Source organism: Bombina bombina, chromosome 3, assembly GCF_027579735.1.
Source record: "Bombina bombina isolate aBomBom1 chromosome 3, aBomBom1.pri, whole genome shotgun sequence".
Classification (NCBI taxonomy): Eukaryota; Metazoa; Chordata; class Amphibia; order Anura; family Bombinatoridae; genus Bombina; species Bombina bombina.
In genome coordinates, this window is record NC_069501.1 from 1,148,081,950 (window position 1) to 1,148,107,517 (window position 25,568).

Sequence of the window (25,568 nt, forward strand, 5' to 3'; positions counted from 1 at the left end):
TGTGGTCCTTAAGGGGTTAATGAATAAGTTGCCGGTATCTGAAAATTAAGCTTTTTTAAAAATTACTTTTTCTTTATGGAAAACAGACTGGCGATCCTCCGCCCGCATCTGCTGCTGTAGTTAGCACAGCGATGACGAATCCGGCTTTCTCCAATTGTTGTAATCGAAAGCGAATTCGTCATCGCTGTGCTAACTACAGCAGGAGAAGCGGGCAGAGGATCGCCCGTCTGTTTTCCATTAAAAAAAAGGTAAGTATTTTAAAAAAGAAGCTTCATTGTAAAGTTTAAATAATTAAATTGCCCCTGTTTTAAGAGTATTTTTAGATACCAGGCACATATTCATTAAACTTTACAATCACTTTAATAGTCCCTTTGACCAGACCTATAGAGCAGTGTTATAGCCTGCCGTGACTATTGACTTTAGCATACAGTGCGTTGTAGGAATAAAGAGCAGTGAACTTGATCTGTAAATTAACTGTGAGCTGTTGCTGTATAGAAAGACCATTTTTGCCAAGTAGCTAATAGGTCTGCCAGCTCAAAACAAGGTTTTCTTTCTACAGCCTGTCATAGATTTCAACAGCATTCAATAATAGTTGTTTTTCCCAACTGAATTTTTGCCACAGCTGTCAAAAAATGTTTTCATATTCTCTATATTTTCATCATAACTCTTGTGTAAGAAATCCCTATTTTTCCATAACCGCTAACAGAAATCTTGTTTTTGTTTGAAAAAAATAACTTAAATTATAAGTTTTGTTAAATCTGGCCTTTCGTTTTCCCCTGCTGTGGGTTTTTAAATGAGTGCTTCAAATGTCTGTTCGCTAGCAAGTATTTAGAGTTCACTGGAGCTCTTTATTGTGAAAACATGTTTGTTAGTGCCTTAGTAATTTAGTTTGCTCCGTGCTCCCTGCTATTTTATTGGCAGCTTTGCCAATGCAGAGTTGTCTTTCTGTTAAAATTTTGTTATTTTTTCTCTTCTAAGGTTGACACCGAAAATTGGTTTTCCTTGGAGTGAAATTAGAAACATTTCATTTAATGACAAGAAGTTTGTTATAAAACCAATTGACAAAAAAGCTCCGGTAAGAGATGCTTTTGGCTTACTGTTTACAGTGTGTAATTCCTGTTATGTTATACAGTGGTACTATGCTTGCTTTTAAATATATTCTCTTTTTTTAATGAGACTGTTAAAGGATATTTTATAAAATGTTAAGTTATGTATAATGAAACAACTTTGCAATATATTTTTATTTATTTTGTCCCCTTTTATATAATTAAGCTTTGATAATTGAGCAATTTCTAATTCTCAGAACTTGAAATGTACCCTGTTGACTTTAAAAGCCTAACCCTGCTACATATCTGTCCCTTATTGGCTTTATCAGATAACAACTCAATGTAGTTTGACACTGGCTAGCCTTGTCTGCAGACAAAAATAAATAAATTGCCAAATAAGGCAAATGGTGTGTGGAGTTTGGCTATTGAAGAATAATTACAGTAAAAAGGATGTTAGTGTGTTTCAAAAATGTTAATATATGCTAATATATTCCATAGCAACACTATATTGTTCTATAGCAACTCAACAGAAATGGCTTGTAAAGCTAGAATTATGCTTTTTAATGTGAGTTTCTGTGCCTATTACAAGATGAAGGTAAAGGTCAAATGTTTGTGCGCAAGTGAAGCCCAATGCAACTTGTGAGAGCGCCAATGCATTCGCCCCATAGGCTTCAATGGAGCGTGTTATGAAAAAAAAAATAACACAAACCAAGTGTTTTCAACCTGATGCGAGTTATACATTCCAATGTTCTTCACATAGAAGAAAAATGTATTTGTATGTTTAAAAAAATAATATATATATATTTAAAGCGCACTCTCACTCAAAACTACATCCACCAGGGTGCCAGAGGTTAAATATAAAGGCTCAAATAAAGGCACTCACTGATGTATATATATCTCCAAGGAAGGATAAGCACAGTCTTACAAAATTCAAGCAACTGCCAGGGTACACTTTAGCCAATATTCAAAGTCCCTTCAAAGAAAGGCACTCGCTGGTCTTCATAAAAAATAACTTTTATTTTAGGTCATCATAAAAAAGACATAACGTTTTCGTGTAATGCAACACCTTTGTCAAATGTCATGCTAAAAAAACAAGCCTCCAAGAAACAGAAGAAACATATATGTATGCTTTTTTTGGATTCTGTTTCTTGGAGGCTTGTTTTTTTAGCATGACATTTGACAAAGGTGTTGCATTACCCTGAAACATTGTCTTTTTTTATGATGACCTAAAATAAGTTATTTTTTATGAAGACCAGCGAGTGCCACCAGCGAGTGCCTTTCTTTGAAGGGACTATATATATTCGAAAAAGGCATGCATTCACTGGATTTGTGAAAAAAGTGCTTTTATTGACACATCGAAAATAGGTAACGTTTCGGGGATCAATCACCTTCATCTGACTCATACTCACCAGCCACTTTATTAGGTACACCTTGCTAGTACCGGGTTGGACCCCTTTTGCGTTCAGCACTGCCTTAATTCTTTGTGGCATAGAACAAGGTGTTGGAAATATTCATCACACATTTTGGTCCATATTGACATGATAGCACCACGCAGTTGCTACAGATTTGTCGGCTGTACATCCATGATGGGAATCTCCAATTCCACCACATCCCAAAGATTGCAATCTGGTGACTTTGCAGGCCATTGGAGTACAGTTAACTCAATGTCATGTTCAAGAAACCAGTTTGAGATGATTTGAGCTTTGTGACATGGTGCATTAGCCTGCTGGAAGTAGCCATCAAAAGATGGATACACTGTAGTCATAAGGGGCTGGACATGGTCAACAACAATACTCATGTAGGCCGTTTCACTTAAACAGTGCTCAATTGGTACTTTGGGGCCCAAAGTGTGCCAAGAAAATATCCCCTTTAAAAATAGAAAAAGCTCCAGTAGATAAAGTATAAAAAGGGTAAACTTTATTAAACCATTCAAACATGGAGGGACGATACCCCTTACAAACAGAAGACTAACCTGTTTCGTCCGAAGCCGTATTCATAGTCCTTAAAATCATTCACACACTGTGAGTTTAAAAAGCCCACACCGGGCCCTAATTGGTGGGATTATTTCCCTTGAATTTGCATTTAAAGATACAGGGCCAATAGTATATATAGTTTCATTAGAGTTGAACACATATTGCAAATAGACATAGCTGGAATCTCTCTACGAATACCTGTCCACTGAATCCAATTACTTTACTTGTATTTTTTCTATTATTTGTTTCAGATTACATTTACTATATATATATATATATATATATATATATATATATATATATATATATATATATATATATATATATATATATATATATATATATATATATATATATATATATATATATATATAGTAAATGTAATCTGAAACAAATAATAGAATATATATATATATATATATATATATATATGGATAATATTAATTTCAAAGCTAAGGACATCTCTTGGATACGTATAAATGAGATTGTATACTAACCCAAAAATTAAAATAAAAAATGGTGGTATAGTAGTATCACTATAGCATAACAATGCTATAATAATATTACATCTTGAGCAAACATCGGACATATATTGCACAGGTACATTTCATTGGAAGAGCATAGACTGGTCGGATTAAGATTGATTTTATTCAAATTACATAACAACACTTAGATCCATTTGAAAAAAATTATCACATCATTAAGCCAATGTCTCATATTATTTGTGAACATAAGTCAATCAGAATAACAATATTTATTCTGCAGAGGAAAAGAGTTGGGATACACAAGAATCATTATATACATCCATTTCAATAATGAGCATATAATGCATATAGATGATTGAATAAACAGATGTATGCATAGGCGAGATCTTCAGTAGTAGTTAGCAAACCATGCTAAAGAACTAATGTCCTTGCTATGAGTATCCATAGAGGTAACTTAATTTAAGTAATCAATCATATAAATACATACACACACATGCATCCACATACATATATATGAATGTATATAGACACATGTAGATATGCACAGAAGAGGGTGAGGAAGAATCAATTCAGCACCAGTAATTAACAGTCATATTCAGATTCAGGCCAAGCGGTATCTTGGTCTCCAGTCTGAATATCCAATACATTTCTTGTCTAGATAATACTTGGAATTTATCCCCTCCCCTCTTCTGTTGTTGCACCTTCTACAGTGAGCACCATTGCAGGTTGATGTAATAGGTCGCACGACAATTCAGGCATGATGTAATGTTAAAAGTTTCCCCTGTAACAAATGCTCTGAAATGTTGTGTCCACTTGTACATGTTCACAAGCCTTACATTGGGAATATCCACATTTGAAGGTCCCTTTTGTGTCTCAGCCATGACGATGATTCGATTGCAGGTACTGGTCTCTTAAGCTGTGAGGGAGATATCTTACTTCCTACAGATTTATACCGTCTATAGGAGAACCTACAGCCTTGTTTGACCGTATCTGCAAGGGCGTCATCCGCTACAAGTAGTTGAAAATGTTTTCGTACAATACCACATATCTCCTGGTACTGAGTGGAATAGTCTGTTACAAATGTTAGTTTATTATCTGACACTCCTCTATGTTCTTTGTTGTTTCTCAATAGAGTATCCCTTTTCATGCTGGTTACTTCTCCTCTATCTCTTTTGATCACATTCATGTTATATCCCCTATCAAGTAGTCTCTTTTGCAAAACATCCGCATGTTTCTCAAAACTGCCCTTTAAGGTACAGTTCCTTTTCAAACTGACAAATTGTCCTTTGGCCACCGAATAAGGGGACATGTCGAGGGTGACAATTCTTAGCATGTAAGAGACTGTTACCAGAGATTGGTTTCCTATAAACCTCTGAAGGAATACGTCCTGATGACCACCCTCTCAGTTCAAGATCCAAATAGTAAACCCTTGAGTTATCGAAGTCATAAGTAAATTTTAAGTTCAGATCATTCTGGCTTAACGACTCAACAAAATCTCTAGCTGATTCACTTCCTCCCTTTCAAATAAGTAACAAGTTGTCAATGAAACAACAATATACTCCAATGTATGGCCTATAAGGGTTACTATCTGCATAGATGTGAGACCGCTCCCACCAACCCATGTAAAGGTTGGCATAGGTTGGCGCAAATTTAGCGCCCATTGCGGTCCCACATCTCTGCAGATAGAACTCATTTTCAAATTGGAAAAAATTGTGCATCAGCAAGAACTTGGTTACCTCCATTATAAATAATCTGAGAGGCTCACTGTGTGTTTCCCTGATCAAAAAGTATTCAATCGCTTTTAATCCCATGTCATGGGGTATAGATGAATACTGGGAAACATCCACAGTGAGCCATCCCGAATCCATAGTCCATTCAATCTGCTCTACCACATTCAGGACATGTTTCGAGTGCCTGATGTGGCTAGGAAGTATCTTAACCAAAGGCTGTAGGACATCATCTAGCCACTCTAAGTGTTCCAGCATAGAGCCTATACCACTTATGATAGGCCTACCTTGTACATTACTAGTCGACTTATGCGCCTTTAGTAAGTGATAGAAAATCAGAGTCACAGGGTGCTTCACGTATAGATATTGAGCCGTGTCGTCAATAAATCCCTGCTCTAGTGCCCCATCCAAAAGGTGCATAAGGCAACGCTGAAAAATTCTAGTGGGGTCCTGACTTAATTTCTCATAGTTCCCACTGTTCCCCAGTTGCCTGAGTGCTTCCTCAACATAATGGGACCTGTTCATGAGCACAACCAAACCCCCCTTAGCAGCCTGTTTAATTACTATGTTCATGTTCTCGCCTAAGTTGTTTAAGGCCAACTGTTCATATTTAGTCAGATTTCTCTTAGACTGTTTTTGGGTAAGTCCTCAGGTTTCTCTCTACTCTCTTATAAAAGGTTTCAACTATGTTACCTCTACTATGTACGGGATAAAAAGTAGATGGGTTTTTATACTTCTTACTCAAAACTGACCCGCTCCTGTCATATTCTGGTATACTCTCACTCCCCAGATCTTCCAGAGCAATAAGATCACGGGCTTCTGCGAAGGAGAAACCCTGATTTGCACTGGTGTTCCCTAGTGCCTGAGTAGGATTAACATCTGAATCAGTTTGTATTGAGGAAAAATGTTTGCATAAAGTTACATTACGTACAAATTTATTGAGATCTAACATAGTTCGAAACAAATTAAAGTTTGCAGAGTGTACAAAACCCAAACCTAAACTAAGGACTTTTCTCCAACATAGGTGTGTCCGGTCCACGGCGTCATCCTTACTTGTGGGATATTCTCTTCCCCAACAGGAAATGGCAAAGAGCCCAGCAAAGCTGGTCACATGATCCCTCCTAGGCTCCGCCTACCCCAGTCATTCTCTTTGCCGTTGTACAGGCAACATCTCCACGGAGATGGCTTAGAGTTTTTTAGTGTTTAACTGTAGTTTTTTATTATTCAATCAAGAGTTTGTTATTTTAAAATAGTGCTGGTATGTACTATTTACTCTGAAACAGAAAAGAGATGAAGATTTCTGTTTGTATGAGGAAAATGATTTTAGCAACCGTTACTAAAATCCATGGCTGTTCCACACAGGACTGTTGAGAGGAATTAACTTCAGTTGGGGGAACAGTGAGCAGTCTTTTGCTGCTTGAGGTATGACACATTCTAACAAGACGATGTAATGCTGGAAGCTGTCATTTTCCCTATGGGATCCGGTAAGCCATTTTTATTCAGACAGTAAATAAGGGCTTCACAAGGGCTTATTAAGACTGTAGACATTTTCTGGGCTAAATCGATTCATATATTACACATATTTAGCCTTGAGGAATCATTTAATCTGGGTATTTTTGTTAAATAATATCGGCAGGCACTGTTTTAGACACCTTATTCTCTAGGGGCTTTCCCTAATCATAGGCAGAGCCTCATTTTCGCGCCGGTATTGCGCACTTGTTTTTGAGAAGCATGACATGCAGTCGCATGTGTGAGGAGCTCTGATACATAGAAAAGACTTTCTGAAGGCGTCATTTGGTATCGTATTCCCCTTTGGGCTTGGTTGGGTCTCAGCAAAGCAGATACCAGGGACTGTAAAGGGGTTAAAGTTAAAAACGGCTCCGGTTCCGTTATTTTAAGGGTTAAAGCTTCCAAATTTGGTGTGCAATACTTTTAAGGCTTTAAGACACTGTGGTGAAATTTTGGTGAATTTTGAACAATTCCTTCATACTTTTTCGCAATTGCAGTAATAAAGTGTGTTCAGTTTAAAATTTAAAGTGACAGTAACGGTTTTATTTTAAAACGTTTTTTGTACTTTGTTATCAAGTTTATGCCTGTTTAACATGTCTGAACTACCAGATAGACTGTGTTCTGAATGTGGGGAAGCCAAGGTTCCTTCTCATTTAAATAAATGTGATTTATGTGACACTGAAAATGATGCCCAAGATGATTCCTCAAGTGAGGGGAGTAAGCATGGTACTGCATCATTCCCTCCTTCGTCTACACGAGTCTTGCCCACTCAGGAGGCCCCTAGTACATCTAGCGCGCCAATACTCCTTACTATGCAACAATTAACGGCTGTAATGGATAATTCTATCAAAAACATTTTAGCCAAAATGCCCACTTATCAGCGTAAGCGCGACTGCTCTGTTTAAGATACTGAAGAGCATGAGGACGCTGATGATAATGGTTCTGAAATGCCCCTACACCAGTCTGAGGGGGCCAGGGAGGTTTTGTCTGAGGGAGAAATTTCAGATTCAGGGAAAATTTCTCAACAAGCTGAACCCGATGTGATTACATTTAAATTTAAGTTGGAACATCTCCGCGCTCTGCTTAAGGAGGTATTATCCACTCTGGATGATTGTGAGAATTTGATCATCCCAGAGAAACTATGTAAAATGGACAAGTTCCTAGAGGTCCCGGGGCTCCCAGAAGCTTTTCCTATACCCAAGCGGGTGGCGGACATTGTAAATAAAGAATGGGAAAGGCCCGGTATACCTTTCGTCCCTCCCCCCATATTTAAAAAATTGTTTCCTATGGTCGACCCTAGAAAGGACTTATGGCAGACTGTCCCCAAGGTCGAGGGAGCGGTTTCTACTTTAAACAAACGCACCACTATACCCATAGAAGATAGTTGTGCTTTCAAAGATCCTATGGATAAAAAATTAGAAGGTTTGCTTAAAAAGATGTTTGTTCAGCAAGGTTACCTTCTACAACCAATTTCATGCATTGTCCCTGTCACTACAGCCGCGTGTTTCTGGTTCGATGAGCTAGTAAAGGCGATCGATAGTGATTCTCCTCCTTATGAGGAGATTATGGACAGAATCCGTGCTCTCAAATTGGCTAATTCTTTCACCCTAGACGCCACTTTGCAATTGGCTAGGTTAGCGGCGAAGAATTCTGGGTTTGCTATTGTGGCGCGTAGAGCGCTTTGGTTGAAATCTTGGTCAGCGGATGCGTCTTCCAAGAACAAACTCCTTAACATTCCTTTCAAGGGGAAAACGCTGTTTGGCCCTGACTTGAAAGAGATTATCTCTGATATCACTGGGGGTAAGGGCCACGCCCTTCCTCAGGATAGGTCTTTCAAGGCCAAAAATAAACCTAATTTTCGTCCCTTTCGTAGAAACGGACCAGCCCCAAGTGCTACGTCCTCTAAGCAAGAGGGTAATACTTCTCAAGCCAAGCCAGCCTGGAGACCAATGCAAGGCTGGAACAAGGGAAAGCAGGCCAAGAAACCTGCCACTGCTACCAAGACAGCATGAAATGTTGGCCCCCGATCCGGGACCGGATCTGGTGGGGGGCAGACTCTCTCTCTTCGCTCAGGCTTGGGCAAGAGATGTTCTGGATCCTTGGGCACTAGAAATAGTCTCCCAAGGTTATCTTCTGGAATTCAAGGGGCTTCCCCCAAGGGGGAGGTTCCACAGGTCTCAATTGTCTTCAGACCACATAAAGAGACAGGCATTCTTACATTGTGTAGAAGACCTGTTAAAAATGGGAGTGATTCATCCTGTTCCATTAGGAGAACAAGGGATGGGGTTCTACTCCAATCTGTTCATAGTTCCCAAAAAAGAGGGAACGTTCAGACCAATCTTAGATCTCAAGATCTTAAACAAGTTTCTCAAGGTTCCATCGTTCAAAATGGAAACCATTTGAACAATTCTTCCTTCCATCCAGGAAGGTCAATTCATGACCACGGTGGATTTAAAGGATGCGTATCTACATATTCCTATCCACAAGGAACATCATCGGTTCCTAAGGTTCGCATTCCTGGACAAGCATTACCAGTTCGTGGCACTTCCGTTCGGATTAGCCACTGCTCCAAGGATTTTCACAAAGGTACTAGGGTCCCTTCTAGCGGTGCTAAGACCAAGGGGCATTGCAGTAGTACCTTACTTGGACGACATTCTGATTCAAACGTCGTCCCTTCCTCAAGCAAAGGCTCACACGGACATAGTCCTGGCCTTTCTCAGATCTCACGGATGGAAAGTGAACGTGGAAAAGAGTTCTCTATCTCCGTCGACAAGGGTTCCCTTCTTGGGAACAATAATAGACTCCTTAGAAATGAGGATTTTTCTGACAGAGGCCAGAAAAACAAAACTTCTAAACTCTTGTCAAACACTTCATTCCGTTCCTCTTTCTTTCATAGCGCAGTGCATGGAAGTAATAGGTTTGATGGTAGCGGCAATGGACATAGTTCCTTTTGCGCGCATTCATCTAAGACCATTACAACTGTGCATGCTCAGTCAGTGGAATGGGGACTATACAGACTTGTCTCCGAAGATACAAGTAAATCAGAGGACCAGAGACTCACTCCGTTGGTGGCTGTCCCTGGACAACCTGTCACAAGGGATGACCTTCCGCAGACCAGAGTGGGTCATTGTCACGACCGACGCCAGTCTGATGGGCTGGGGCGCGGTCTGGGGATCCCTGAAAGCTCAGGGTCTTTGGTCTCGGGAAGAATCTCTTCTACCGATAAATATTCTGGAACTGAGAGCGATATTCAATGCTCTCAAGGCTTGGCCTCAGCTAGCAAAGGCCAAGTTCATACGGTTTCAATCAGACAACATGACGACTGTTGCGTACATCAACCATCAGGGGGGAACAAGGAGTTCCCTGGCGATGGAAGAAGTGACCAAAATCATTCAATGGGCGGAGACTCACTCCTGCCACCTGTCTGCAATCCACATCCCAGGAGTGGAAAATTGGGAAGCGGATTTTCTGAGTCGTCAGACATTACATCCGGGGGAGTGGGAACTCCATCCGGAAATCTTTGCCCAAATTACTCAACTGTGGGGCATTCCAGACATGGATCTGATGGCCTCTCGGCAGAACTTCAAGGTTCCTTGCTACGGGTCCAGATCCAGGGATCCCAAGGCGACTCTAGTAGATGCACTAGTAGCACCTTGGACCTTCAAACTAGCTTATGTATTCCCGCCGTTTCCTCTCATCCCCAGGCTGGTAGCCAGGATCAATCAGGAGAGGGCGTCGGTGATCTTGATAGCTCCTGCGTGGCCACGCAGGACTTGGTATGCAGATCTGGTGAATATGTCATCGGCTCCACCATGGAAGCTACCTTTGAGACGAGACCTTCTTGTTCAAGGTCCGTTTGAACATCCGAATCTGGTCTCACTCCAGCTGACTGCTTGGAGATTGAACGCTTGATCTTATCAAAACGAGGGTTCTCAGATTCTGTTATTGATACTCTTGTTCAGGCCAGAAAGCCTGTAACTAGAAAAATTTACCACAAAATATGGAAAAAATATATCTGTTGGTGTGAATCTAAAGGATTCCCTTGGGACAAGGTAAAGATTCCTAAGATTCTATCCTTTCTTCAAGAAGGATTGGAGAAAGGATTATCTGCAAGTTCCTTGAAGGGACAGATTTCTGCCTTGTCTGTGTTACTTCACAAAAAACTGGCAGCTGTGCCAGATGTTCAAGCCTTTGTTCAGGCTCTGGTTAGAATCAAGCCTGTTTACAAACCTTTGACTCCTCCTTGGAGTCTCAACTTAGTTCTTTCAGTTCTTCAGGGGGTTCCGTTTGAACCCTTACATTCCGTTGATATTAAGTTATTATCTTGGAAAGTTTTGTTTTTGGTTGCAATTTCTTCTGCTAGAAGAGTTTCAGAATTATCTGCTCTGCAGTGTTCTCCTCCTTATCTGGTGTTCCATGCAGATAAGGTGGTTTTACGTACTAAACCTGGTTTTCTTCCAAAAGTTGTTTCTAACAAAAACATTAACCAGGAGATAGTCGTGCCTTCTTTGTGTCCGAAACCAGTTTCGAAGAAGGAACGTTTGTTGCACAATTTGGATGTTGTTCGCGCTCTAAAATTCTATTTAGATGCTACAAAGGATTTTAGACAAACATCTTCCTTGTTTGTTGTTTATTCTGGTAAAAGGAGAGGTCAAAAAGCAACTTCTACCTCTCTCTCTTTTTGGATTAAAAGCATCATCAGATTGGCTTACGAGACTGCCGGACGGCAGCCTCCTGAAAGAATCACAGCTCATTCCACTAGGGCTGTGGCTTCCACATGGGCCTTCAAGAACGAGGCTTCTGTTGATCAGATATGTAGGGCAGCGACTTGGTCTTCACTGCACACTTTTACCAAATTTTACAAGTTTGATACTTTTGCTTCTTCTGAGGCTATTTTTGGGAGAAAGGTTTTGCAAGCCGTGGTGCCTTCCATTTAGGTGACCTGATTTGCTCCCTCCCTTCATCCGTGTCCTAAAGCTTTGGTATTGGTTCCCACAAGTAAGGATGACGCCGTGGACCGGACACACCTATGTTGGAGAAAACAGAATTTATGTTTACCTGATAAATTACTTTCTCCAACGGTGTGTCCGGTCCACGGCCCGCCCTGGTTTTTTAATCAGGTCTGATATTTTATTTTCTTTAACTACAGTCACCACGGTATCATATGGTTTCTCCTATGCAAATATTCCTCCTTAACGTCGGTCGAATGACTGGGGTAGGCGGAGCCTAGGAGGGATCATGTGACCAGCTTTGCTGGGCTCTTTGCCATTTCCTGTTGGGGAAGAGAATATCCCACAAGTAAGGATGACGCCGTGGACCGGACACACTGTTGGAGAAAGTAATTTATCAGGTAAACATAAATTCTGTTTTTCCTCATCCCTAGTAAGCCTGTGATCTGACAAATTTATTATGGTTTGTACTTTGAGGGTACTCTGGTCTGCCTCATTGGTTACCTCCCTTGTTGGATTTTCTGTGGGTTCATCCCACCTCATCCTCCCTCCCTGGTATGTTGGTCCACCCGAAAAACCTGCTCTAATTGAGCACGTTCCTCATCAACTGTTCCTGTGGCTCCAGCATTTGGGAGGTCATGGGAATAAATATAATTATGTGTGGGTTGGTATCTTCTATGTTGTTGTGCATGAAATCCAAAAGGCCTTGATAGCTGTGTTGCATGTGCTCTATTTGGACCCTGTCGTGTATCCATTCTCATACGTGTGCTATTGCTTCTCCCCATATATCTGTTATATTCAGTATTCCTGTTGACTAATTCTTGCGGGAAACTGTCTTCACTGCCTGATTGTACACTTTCATCTCCAGAATCTGCCTCACTGTCTGAGAAGGTTACTGATCTGTGTCCTCTGCCTCTCCTATATCCTCTATTTTTATTCTGACTTCTCCTATATTGAAATCTCTGACCTTTTTTCCAGATATATACCTTACCAGTATCATAGTCAGATTTATCTCTTAAAAATTTGGTATGCTTGATGTTAATCAATTCACTTTTTGCATCTAATACCACTTTCTGTAACAATCAATCAAATTTTGGATAATCAACCGTATTACAAAAGCCATTCAATAATAATTGAACCTCATCAATCTCCAATATGATTTTCACTAACATGTGAGATTTATGCCCTATCAAAAGCTTCATCAATCTTAGGGAACATTCAGTCAAAACAGTATTCCACATATCAATAAATTCTTGGTCATCAGTCTCAAAAGTAGGGAATTTGCTAATGCGCAAACCCCTTGGTATCATTTTTAATTCAGTATATTTTTCAAGAGTCCAAATGTCCCATTTTAGCTTTTTCTTTCATCATGAGACATTATCAAATAGCATTGGTAAATCATAATTATTCCAGTCCAAGGAAAAAAATCTGGTCAATCTCCAAACTGTCCTTGTCCCTCTCATTTACTTTCTTTAAAGAATAGAAGGAAATAATTGCTTATTTCTCCTACATTGGTGTGTCCGGTCCACGGCTTCATCCTTACTTGTGGGAATATTCTCTTCCCCAACAGGAAATGGCAAAGAGAGCACAGCAAAAGCTACCCATATAGCCCCCCCCCCTCTGGCTCCGCCCCCAGTCATTCTCTTTGCCGCTCTGAACAAGTAGCATCTCCACGGGGATGGTAAAGAGTATGTGGTGTTAGTTGTAGTTTTTTATTCTTCTATCAAGAGTTTTTTATTTTAAAATAGTGCCGGTTTGTACTATTTACTCTACAACAGAAAGTGATGAAGAGTTCTGTTTAAAGAGGAGTATGATTTTAGCAGCAGTAACTAAAATCCATTGCTGTTCCCACGCAGGACTGTTGAAACCAGAGAACTTCAGTTGAGGGGAACAGTTTGCAGACTTTTCTGCTCAAGGTACGACTAGTCGTTTTTCTAACAAGACATAGTAATGCTAGAAGACTGTCATTTCTCCAACATTGGTGTGTCCGGTCCACGGCGTCATCCTTACTTGTGGGAATATCTCTTCCCCAACAGGAAATGGCAAAGAGTCCCAGCAAAGCTGGCCATATAGTCCCTCCTAGGCTCCGCCCACCCCAGTCATTCTCTTTGCCGTTGCACAGGAAACATATCCACGGAGATGGTTAAGAGTTTTTGGTGTTTAAATGTAGTTTTTTATTCTTCTATCAAGTGTTTGTTATTTTAAAATAGTGCTGGTATGTACTATTTACTCTGAAACAGAAAAGGATGAAGATTTCTGTTTGTGAGAGGAAGATGATTTTAGCAGACAGTAACTAAAATCGATTGCTGTTTCCACATAGGACTGTTGAGATGAAGTAACTTCAGTTGGGGGAAACAGTTAGCAGACTTTTCTGCTTAAGGTATGACTAGCCATATTTCTAACAAGACTGTGTAATGCTGGAAGGCTGTCATTTCCCCTCATGGGGACCGGTAAGCCATTTTCTTAGTCTCAAACAGAATAAAGGGCTTAATATGGGCTATAAAACTGGTAGACATTTTTATGGGCTAAATCGATTGCTTTATTTGGACATTTTATACATGTTTATGCTGATAATTCACATTTATAAACTTGGGGAACGTTTTTTAACGGCAGGCACTATGTTAGACACCTTTTCCAGTCAGGGAGGGCCTTCCCATTTGTAGGCTGAGCCTCATTTTCGCGCCATTACTGCGCAGTTGTTTTTGAGAGCAAGACATGCAGATGCATGTGTGAGGATCTGAAAGTAGCTGGAAAAGTTTCTAGAAGGCGTCATTTGGTATCGTATTCCCCTCTGGGCTTGGTTAGGTCTCAGCAAAGGCTGTAGCTGGGACTGTATAGGGGTTAATTTGTAAACGGCTCCGGTTCCGTTATTTTAAGGGTTAAAGCTCTGAAAATTGGTGTGCAATACTCTTAATGCTTTAAGACACTGTGGTGAAATTTTGGTAATTTAACAATTCCTTCATACTTTTTCACGTATTCAGTAATAAAGAGTTTTTGTTTAAAATTTAAAGAGACAGTAACGGTTTTGTTTTAAAACGTTTTTTGTGCTTTATTGTATATGTATATGTAAATTAAGTTTACGCCTGTTTAACATGTCTGTGACTTTGGATAAGCTATGTTCTATATGTATGAAAGCCAATGTGTCTCCCCATTTAAATTTGTGTGATAATTGTGCCATAGCGTCCAAACAAAGTAAGGACAGTACTGCCACAGATAATGAAATTGCCCAAGATGATTCCTCAGATGAGGGGAGTAGACATGATACTGCATCATCTCCTACTGTGTCTACACCAGTTTTGCCCACGCAGGAGGCCCCTAGTACATCTAGCGTGCCAATGCTTATTACCATGCAACAATTGACGGCTATAATGGATAACTCCATAGCAAATATTTTATCCAAAATGCCTGCATATCAGAGAAAGCGCGATTGCTCTGTTTTAAACACTGAAGAGCAGGAGGGCGCTGATGCTAATTGTTCTGTCATTCCCTCACACCAATCTGAAGTGGCCATGAGGGAGGTTTTGTCAGATGGGGAAATTTCAGATTTCTCAACAAGCTGAACCTGATGTTGCGACATTTAAATTTAAATTAGAGCATCTCCGCGCACTGCTTAAGGAGGTGTTATCTACTCTGGATGATTGTGACAACTTGGTCATTCCAGAGAAATTATGCAAGATGGACAAGTTTCTAGAGGTTCCGGTGCACCCCGACGCTTTTCCTATACCCAAGCGGGTGGCGGACATAGTGAATAAGGAGTGGGAGAAGCCCGGCATACCTTTTGTCCCCCCCCCCCTATATTTAAGAAATTATTTCCTATGGTCGACCCCAGAAAGGACTTATGGCAGACAGTCCCTAAGGTCGAGGGGGCAGTTTCTACTCTAAACAAGCGCACTACTATTCCTATCGAGGATAGTTGTGCTTTCAAAGATCCTATGGATAAAAAATTGGAAGGTTTGCTTAAAAAGATTTTTGTACAGCAAGGTTACCTTCTACAACCCATTTCGTGCATTGTTCCTGTCACTACAGCAGCGTGGTTCTGGTTCGAGGAACTAGAAAAGTCGCTCAGTAGAGAGACTCCATATGAGGAGGTTATGGACAGAGTTCACGCACTTAAGTTGGCTAACTCTTTTATTTTAGATGCCGCTTTGCAATTAGCTAGATTAGCGGGGAAAAATTCAGGGTTTGCAATTGTGGCGCGCAGAGCGCTTTGGCTAAAGTCTTGGTCAGCGGATGTATCATCCAAGACAAAATTGCTTAACATCCCTTTGAAAGGTAAAACTCTATTTGGACCAGAATTGAAAGAGATTATCTCAGACATCACTGGGGGAAAGGGCCACGCCCTTCCTCAAGATAGGCCTTTCAAGGCCAAGAATAAGTCTAATTTTCGTTCCTTTCGCAATTTCAGGAACGGACCGGCCTCTAATTCTGCATCCTCTAAGCAAGAGGGTAATGCCTCACAGCCCAAACCAGCCTGGAAGCCTATGCAAGGCTGGAACAAGGGTAAGCAGGCCAAGAAGCCTGCTGCTGCTAACAAAACAGCATGAAGGAGTAGCCCCCGATCCGGGACCGGATCTAGTGGGGGGCAGACTCTCTCTCTTTGCTCATGCTTGGGCAAGAGATGTTCAGGATCCCTGGGCACTAGAAATAGTTTCTCAGGGTTATCTTCTGGAATTCAGGGAACTACCCCCAAGGGGAAGGTTCCACATGTCTCACTTATCCTTAAACCAAATAAAGAGACAGGCGTTCTTACATTGTGTAGAATGCCTGTTAAAGATGGGAGTGATACACCCAGTTCCAATAAAGGAACAAGGAATGGGATTGTATTCAAATCTGTTCGTAGTTCCCCAAAAAAGAGGGAACTTTCAGACCAATTTTGGATTTGAAGATCCTAAACAAATTTCTCAGGGTACCATCGTTCAAGATGGAAACCATTCGAATGATTCTACCCACTATCCAGGAAGGTCAATTTATGACTACCGTGGATCTAAAGGGTGCGTACCTACATATTCCTATCCACAAAGAACATCATCAGTTCCTAAGGTTCGCCTTTCTGGACAAACATTACCAGTTTGTGGCCCTCCCATTCGGGTTAGCCACTGCTCCAAGGATTTTCACAAAGGTACTAGGGTCCCTTCTAGCGGTTCTAAGACCGAGGGGCATTGCAGTAGTACCATACTTGGACGACATTCTAATACAAGCGTCGTCCCTGTCAAAAGCAGAGGCTCATACAGACATTGTTCTGGCCTTTCTCAGATCACACGGATGGAAGGTTAACATAGAAAAAAGTTCTCTGTCTCTGTCAACAAGAGTTCCCTTCTTGGGAACAATAATAGATTCCTTAGAAATGAGGATTTTTCTGACAGAGGTCAGAAAGTCAAAACTTCTAAGCACTTGTCAAGTTCTTCATTCTGTTCCACGTCCTTCCATAGCGCAGTGCATGGAAGTAGTAGGGTTGATGGTTGCAGCAATGGACATAGTTCCTTTTGCACGAATTCATCTAAGACCATTACAACTGTGCATGCTCAAACAGTGGAATGGGGATTATGCAGACTTGTCTCCCCAGATTCAAGTAGACCAGTTAACCAGAGACTCACTCCGTTGGTGGTTGACTCGGGATCACCTGTCTCAGGGAATGAGTTTCCGCAGACCAGAGTGGGTCATTGTCACGACCGACGCCAGTCTATTAGGCTGGGGCGCGGTCTGGGACTCCCTGAAACCTCAGGGTCTATGGTCTCGGGAAGAGTCTCTTCTCCCGATAAACATCCTGGAACTGAGAGCGATATTCAATGCGCTCCGGGCTTGGCCTCAACTAGCGAAGGCCGGATTGATAAGATTTCAGTCGGACAACATGACGACTGTAGCTTACATCAATCATCAGGGAGGAACAAAGAGTTCCTTGGCGATGAGAGAGGTATCCAAGATCATCAAATGGGCGGAGGATCACTCCTGCCATCTATCTGCAATTCACATCCCAGGAGTAGACAACTGGGAGGCGGATTATTTGAGTCGTCAGACTTTCCATCTGGGGGAGTGGGAACTCCACCCGGAGGTCTTTGCCCAGTTAACTAAATTATGGGGCATTCCAGACATGGATCTGATGGCGTCTCGTCAGAACTTCAAGGTTCCTCGCTACGGGTCCAGATCCAGGGATCCCAAGGCGACCCTAGTGGATGCATTAGTGGCGCCTTGGTCGTTTAACCTAGCTTATGTGTTTCCACCGTTTCCTCTCCTTCCCAGGCTCGTAGTCAGGATCAAACAGGAGAAGGCCTCAGTGATTCTGATAGCTCCTGCGTGGCCACGCAGGACTTGGTATGCAGACCTAGTGAATATGTCATCGGCTCCACCATGGAAGCTACCTTTGAGACAGGATCTTCTAGTACAAGGTCCATTCGAACATCCAAATCTAGTCTCTCTGCAGCTGACTGCTTGGAAATTGAACGCTTGATTTTATCTATGCGTGGGTTTTCAGATTCAGTTATGGATACTCTGGTCCAAGCCAGGAAACCTGTGACTAGGAAAATTTACCATAAAATATGGAAAAAATATATCTGTTGGTGTGAATCCAAGGGATTCTCTTGGAGTAAAATTAAAATTCCTAAGATTCTTTCCTTTCTCCAAGAGGGTTTGGATAAAGGGTTGTCAGCGAGTTCTCTAAAAGGACAGATATCTGCTTTGTCTGTTTTGTTACACAAACGCCTGGCAGCAGTGCCAGATGTACAAGCTTTTGTACAGGCCTTAGTCAGAATCAAGCCTGTTTACAGACCCATGACTCCTCCATGGAGTCTAAATTTAGTTCTTTCAGTTCTTCAAGGGGTTCCGTTTGAACCTTTACATTCCATAGATATTAAGTTACTGTCTTGGAAAGTTCTGTTTTTGGTTACTATCTCTTCTGCTAGAAGAGTTTCTGAATTCTCTGCTTTGCAGTGTGATCCACCCTATCTGGTATTCCATGCAGATAAGGTTTTTTTGCGTACCAAACCTGGTTTTCTTCCAAAAGTGGTTTCCAACAGGAATATTAACCAGGAAATAGTTGTTCCTTCTCTGTGTCCGAATCCAGTTTCGAAGAAGGAACGTTTGTTACACAATTTAGATGTGGTCCGTGCTTTAAAATTCTATTTAGATGCAACAAAGGATTTCAGACAGACTTCATCTTTGTTTGTCGTTTATTCTGGTAAGTGGAGAGGACAGAAAGCTACTGCTACCTCTCTTTCTTTTTGGCTGAAAAGCATCATCCGATTGGCTTATGAGACTGCCGGACGGCAGCCTCCTGAACGAATTACAGCCCACTCTACTAGAGCTGTGGCTTCCACATGGGCCTTCAAGAACGAGGCTTCTGTTGATCAGATATGTAAGGCAGCGACTTGGTCTTCTCTGCACACTTTTGCCAAATTTTACAATTTCGATACTTATGTTCTTCGGAGGCTATTTTTGGGAGAAAGGTTTTGCAAGCCGTGGTGCCTTCCGTTTAGGTAACCTGACTTGTTCCCTCCCTTCATCCGTGTCCTAAAGCTTTGGTATTGGTTCCCACAAGTAAGGATGAAGCTGTGGACCGGACACACCAATGTAGGAGAAAACAGAATTTATGCTTACCTGATAAATTTCTTTCTTGTACGGTGTGTCCGGTCCACGGCCCGCCCTGGCTTTTTAGTCAGGTTTCAATTTTTTTCTTTCTATACACTACAGTCACCACGGCACCCTATGGTTTCTCCTTTTTCTCCTAACCGTCGGTCAAATGACTGGGGGGTGGAGCCAGAGGGGGGGCTATATGGGCAGCTTTTGCTGTGCTCTCTTTGCCATTTCCTGTTGGGGAAGAGAATATTCCCACAAGTAAGGATGAAGCCGTGGACCGGACACACCGTAGGAGAAAGAAATTTATCAGGTAAGCATAAATTCTGTTTCCTCCTGAATATTATCTTGCTGCATGGTAGTGTCTAATGTGGATGAGTGCTTTGCCAGATTGCACTCCAAATCAAAACTCAGAACAAACAAATGTCCACTTAAACACCAAAAGATATATATATATATATATATATATATATATATATATATATATATATATATATATCTGAACAATTCGACCACTATATCCAGTACATGGGAATGTAGGTAACGCACAAAAAATAAATACCCCCCACACCATTACACCACCAGCCTGAACTGTTGATACAAGGCAGGATGGATCCATACTTTCTTGTTGTTTACACCAAATTCTGACCCTACCATCTGAATGTCGCAGCTGAAATTGAGACTCATTAGACCAGGCAACGATTTTCCAATCTTCTATTGTCCAATTTTGGCGAGCCTGTGCGAATTGTAGCCTTAGTTTCCTGTTCATAGCTGATAGGAGTGGCAACCGGTGTGGTCTTCTGCTGCTGTAGCCCATCTGCTTCAAGGTTTGACGTGTTGTGCATTCAGAGATGGTATTTTGCATATCTTGGTTGTAACGAGTGGTTATTTGAGTTACTGTTGCCTTTCTATCATCTCAAACCAGTCTGCTCATTCTCTTCTGACCTCTGACATCAACAAGGCATTTTCGTCCACATAACTGCCACTCACTGGATTGTTTCTCTTTTTCTGAGCATTCTCTGTAAATCCTAGAGATGGTTTTGCATGAAAATCCCAGTAGATCAGCAGTTTTTGAAATACTCTGACCAGCCCTTCTGGTATCAACAACCATGCCACGTTCAAAGTCACTTAAATCCCTTTTCTTTCCCCATCTGATGCTCGGTTTGAACTTCAGCAAGTCGTCTTCACCATATCTAGATACCTAAATGCATTGAATTGCTGCCATGTAATTGGTTGATTAGCAATTTGTGTTACCAAGCTATTGAACAGGTGTACCTAATAAAGTGGCCGGTGAGTGTGTGTATATGTAAGTATATACACACACACTATCTTACAAAAGTGAGTACACACCTCACATTTTTGTAAATATTTCCTTCTTAATATGAGGAGAATCCACTGCTTCATTCATTACTTGTGGGGATACAGAACCTGGCCACCAGGAGGAGGCAAAGACACCCCAGCCAAAGGCTTAAATGCCTCCCCACTCCTCTCATCCCCCAGTCATTCTTTGCCTTCCATCACAGGAGGATGGCAGAGAAGTGCCGGAAGATTCTGAGTAGTCTCTTATGGCGGGTATTACCCTTCGGTATGGGACTGGAGTTTAGAGTAGTCTTGTCAGCCTCTCAGTGAGAGCATTGATGGATGTTAGGGTCTGGAGATGCAGGGATAGTCTTTCTACGAAACCATCCAGGCTCGTATTAACTTCTCCTAAGCAATCAGTGTTGACAAGTTTCACTGCCTGCTTCTATCACTCAAGTTCATGCCAGGTGCAATGCTAACTTGACAGTAAGATCATTTCATTTTATACTCATATGATAACGCAAGAAGACAGGGTCACAGTGTGACTCCTTTTATCTGTATGGAATCAAAGGTTAATATCTCCGGAAGGGGATTATTAAACTGGGTGGATTGACGCATAATTTGCTTTATTATGTTTTATGCTGCGACATGTGTAAGATAAGCCCCAGGCAGATGTTGGAACATTCAGGTTTTACATCTACCAACTTGTTGGTTTTATCTGATACAAGATTATCTGCTGATAAGAATGCCTCTGATACTTCAGAGGATGCTCTTTCTGGGTCAGAATCTGCCGCCTCTAAACCTCCGGCTGCGGAGGAACCAGACTTTAGATTTAGGATCAAGCATTTATGCTTTCTGTTAAAAGAAGTGTTGGCTACTTTAGAGGTTCCAGAACCTAAGTTACCCGAGGAACCTTCTATTCCTAAGCTTGATAAGGTTTATGAGGACAGGGTGGTACCACAGACTTTCCCGGGTTCCCGTAAAGATGGCAAATATTAAGAATGAATGGGAGAGACTTGGATCTTTTTTCTACCCTTATTCTTCCTTTAAGAAATTGTTCCCAGTTCCGGACTCTCAATTAGAGCTGTGGGGTTCTGTCCCTAAGGCTGATGGAGCTATCTATGCGCTTGCTAAGCGCACTACTATCCCGCTTAAGGATAGTTCATAGTTTAAGGAGCCCATGGATAAGAAGCTAGAAACTCTGTTAAGAAAGATGTTTTAGCACACGGGTATTTGTTTCAACCTGCAGCGGCGGTTGCTGGAGACTCTACCGATTGGTGCGAGACTCTGTCGGAAATGATCTAGGTGGAAACTCCCCTTGACGAGATCCAGGAAAGAATTAAGGCCTTAAGGGTAGCTAATTCTTTAATCTGCAAAGCCAATATGCAGGTCATTCGCCGGAATGTCAAGACATCAGGTTTTTCTGTTCTAACCCGTAGGGCACACTGGCTGAAGTCTTGGTCTGCGGACATGACTTCAAAATCTAGATTACTTTCCCTTCCATTTAAGTGGAAGATTCTTTTCAGTCCAGGCTTGGACTCAATCATATCCAAGGTCACTGGGGGCAAAGGTGACTTTCTACCGCAGGATGAATAAACCTAAAGGACAGGGTCCTAATTTTCGGCCCTTTCGTTTGGATAAATCCCAACGCCAGCAGCCCTCCATGAAGCCTGAGCAGTCCAAGGGAACTTGGAAAGTCTCAATCTTGGAATAAATCCTAGCTACTGCTCCAAGAATCTTTACGAAGGTTCTGGGGGCTCTTCTAGCCGTTGCCAGAACTCAGGGTATTGCAGTAGCCCCATACTTGGACAATATTCTGGTGCAAGCACCATCCTTTCGTCTTGCAAAAAAATTCTCAGAGTCCCTTCTCAGTCTTCTTTGATTACATGGATGGAAGATAAACTTGGAAAAGAGTTCTCTTATCCCAAGTACCATGGTGGAATTCCTGGGTACTCTAATAGACTCCATATACATGAGGATATTTCTATCTGACCAGAGATGTTGCAAGCTAACTTCGGCATGTCTTGCCCTCCGGACCTTCTTGAGTCCCTCTGTGGCTCAGTGTATGGAGGTGATTGGTCTCATTGTGTTCTGCATGGTCATCATTCCTTTTGCCAGGTTCCGTCTCAGACCTTTACAACTGTTAATGCTGAGGCAGTGGAATGGCGATCATTCAGATCTGTCTCAACAGATTGTATTAGACAGCCGATCGAGAAAATCGCTCTCTTGGTGGCTCTGTCCAGATCATCTGTCCCAAGGGACATGCTTCTTAAGACCATACTGGGAGATTGTGACTACAAATGCAAGCCTATCAAGATGGGGAGGTGTTTGGGGTGCCAGGAAGGCACAGTGGTTGTAGACACAGGAGTCCTTCCTCCGATCAATATTTTGGAGCTACGGGCAATCTTCAAGGACTTGAAGGCTTGACCACTTCTGGGTTTATCCCAGTTTATCATATTCCAATCACACAATATAATCTTGGTGGCTTACATCAACTATCAGGGGGGAACGAGAAGTTCCTTGCCGATGAAGCTGTCAGCGATCCACATTCCGGGTGTGGACAACTGGGAGGCGGATTTTCTCAGCAGGCAATCCTTCCATCCAGGGGAATGGTCTCTCTATCCTGAGGTGTTTGCAGAGATATGCAGCAAGTGGGGAATGACGGAGATAGATCTCTTGGTCTCCCGTCTCAATACCAAGCTACCCAGGTACGGGTAAAGGTCAATGAAGACCCACGCGGATATAATAGAGGTTTAAACTCATTTATCTTTTTTTTCTCCATTACTGCTTCTTCCTCGAGTGGTGGCCCGTATCAAACAGAAGTGGGTATCGGTAATCCTGATTGCTTCATCGTTGCTGCGAAGGACGTGGTTCGCGGATCTAGTGTGGATGTCCTCATCTCCTCCGTGGAAGTTACCTTGTCTCAGAGACTTGCTGCACAAGGTCCATTTGTTCAACAAAATCTAGATTTTCTGAGGCTGACTGCGTGGAGATTGAACGCTTAGTCTTAACCAAGAGAGTTTTCTCTGAGAGTGTCATTGATACTCTTATTCAAGCTCGTAAACCAGTTACTCTGCGTATCTACCACAAGGTGTGGAGGACCTACTTATTCTGGTGTGAAGGGCGTGGTTTTTCCTGGCACAGAGTTAAGGTTGCCAGAATCTTATCTTTTTCCAGGATGGGCTGGAGAAGGGCCTTTCTGCTAGTTCCTGAGGGGACAGATTTTATTGCACAAGAGACTGGCTGAGCTTCCAGACGTGCAGTCCTTTGTTAATGCTCTGATTAGGATCAGACCTGTGTTTAGATTTGGGGCTGCTCCATGGAGCCTAAATCTTGTTTTTCTGGTTTTGCAACAGGTTCCGTTTGAGCCTCTGCATTCCGTTGACATTAAATTATCTTGGAAGGTTCTCTTTTTATTGGCTATTGCCTCTGAGCGCAGTTTACGAGATCTGTGCTTTGCAATGTGAACCCCCTTATCTGAATTTTCATGCAGATATGGCAGTTTTACGTACTAAATTAGGTTTTCTTCCTAAGGTTGTGTCAGATCGCAACATCAATCAGGAGATTGTGGTTACTTCCTTGTGTCCTAATCCTTCATCGAAGGAACGCTTACTTCACAATTTGGATGTGGTTCACGCCTTGAGTTCCATCATCTTCAGGCTACTAAGGAGTTTAGACAATCTTCCTCTTTGTTGTCTATTCGAGGAAGCGTAAGAGGCAGAAGGCTACTTCGACTTCTCTATCTTTTTGGTTAAGGAGTTTCATCGCTTAGCTTACGAGACAGCGGGGCATCGTCGTCCTGAGAGGATAACTGCTCAGTCCACTAGAGCAGTGGCTTCCTCTTGGGCCTTTAAGAACGAGGCCTCTGGATCAGATTTGTAAGGCGGCTACCTGGTCCTTTCATACTTTTTTTCAAAATTTTACAAGTTTGATGTTTCCTCCCGCTATTCATCCTGGAGTCCTCTGGAGCTTGGGTATAGTTTTCCCAGCAGTAAGGAATGAAGCCGCAGACACTCCCTATCTTAGGAAGGAAAACATAATTTATGCTTACCAGATAAATTCCTTTCCTTCCGGATTGGTAGAGTCCACGGCCTCCGCCCATTTTTTCTTGTCTATGGTCGGTTCCCTATTTATTTTTTTCTTCTGGCACCATTTATACCCTAATGTTTCTCCTACTTTTCCTTGTTCCCTCGGCAGAATGACTGGAGTAATGAGGAAGTGGGATGAATATTTAAGCCTTTGGCTGGGGTATATTTGCCTCCTCCTTGTGGCCAGGTGTTGTATTTCCCAACAGTAAGGCATAAAGCCATGGAAATTTTAAGAAAAGGAAATTGGAAAGTTGTTTAAAATTGCATGCAATATCTGAATTTAAAATTTTTGTTTGAGTTGACTGTCCCTTTGAGTATCAGAGATAGACTGACGCATAAAAGCACTACTCGCTCTTAAACAATCTTTTTTTTCTTTTTCTTCTTCGATCCATGGCCAAATGGCTACTGTAGTTTCTTTAGATTCTTGGCTAAAACTTATGATGCTCAAGACTTTTTTTGGAGGCAGGTACGTTTTCTCCAAATTGCATTACAGCCCGTTCTAGAAGATCAGATTCCACTTCCTGGGCTTTTTAAATGATACTTAAGTTGAATACATTTGTAAGTCAGCAGCATCATTTTACTAAAGTCTTGAGGTTTATGCTTCCGTGGAAGTGTTTTTTGATAGGAAAGTCCTAAGGACTGCAGTGTCTGGAAAATAGGTGCATGTCGTCTTAAAAAACAAACAAAAAAAAAAACTTGTGGACTCCATTGCTTGGGTATTAGTTGCCAGGACTAATGAATCGTGGACTCTCACCACCTAATGAAAGAAAAAATATATGCTTATCTGATAAATTATTTTCTTTCATATTAGTGAGAGTCCACTTTCAGGCTGGCTGGATATTCACAGTTGCTCCGCTTAATGAAACATCCAGCAGCTTGTCTGAACCACACATCTCCAGTACAGACTTGTTTATTCCCCAGCAGTA

The 25,568-nt window shown here is 41.7% G+C and overlaps 1 protein-coding gene across 1 annotated transcript in view; it reads left to right on the top strand.

Annotated features, from left to right (window-relative positions):
- The window catches only part of RDX (radixin), a 471,667-nt gene that overhangs the window by 312,239 nt on the left and 133,860 nt on the right, over positions 1–25,568 (top strand). Inside the window, exon 8 of the mRNA XM_053708539.1 lies at positions 979–1,075. Coding sequence (XP_053564514.1) covers positions 979–1,075 — 97 coding nt within the window. The remainder of the gene's footprint in view (positions 1–978; positions 1,076–25,568) is intronic.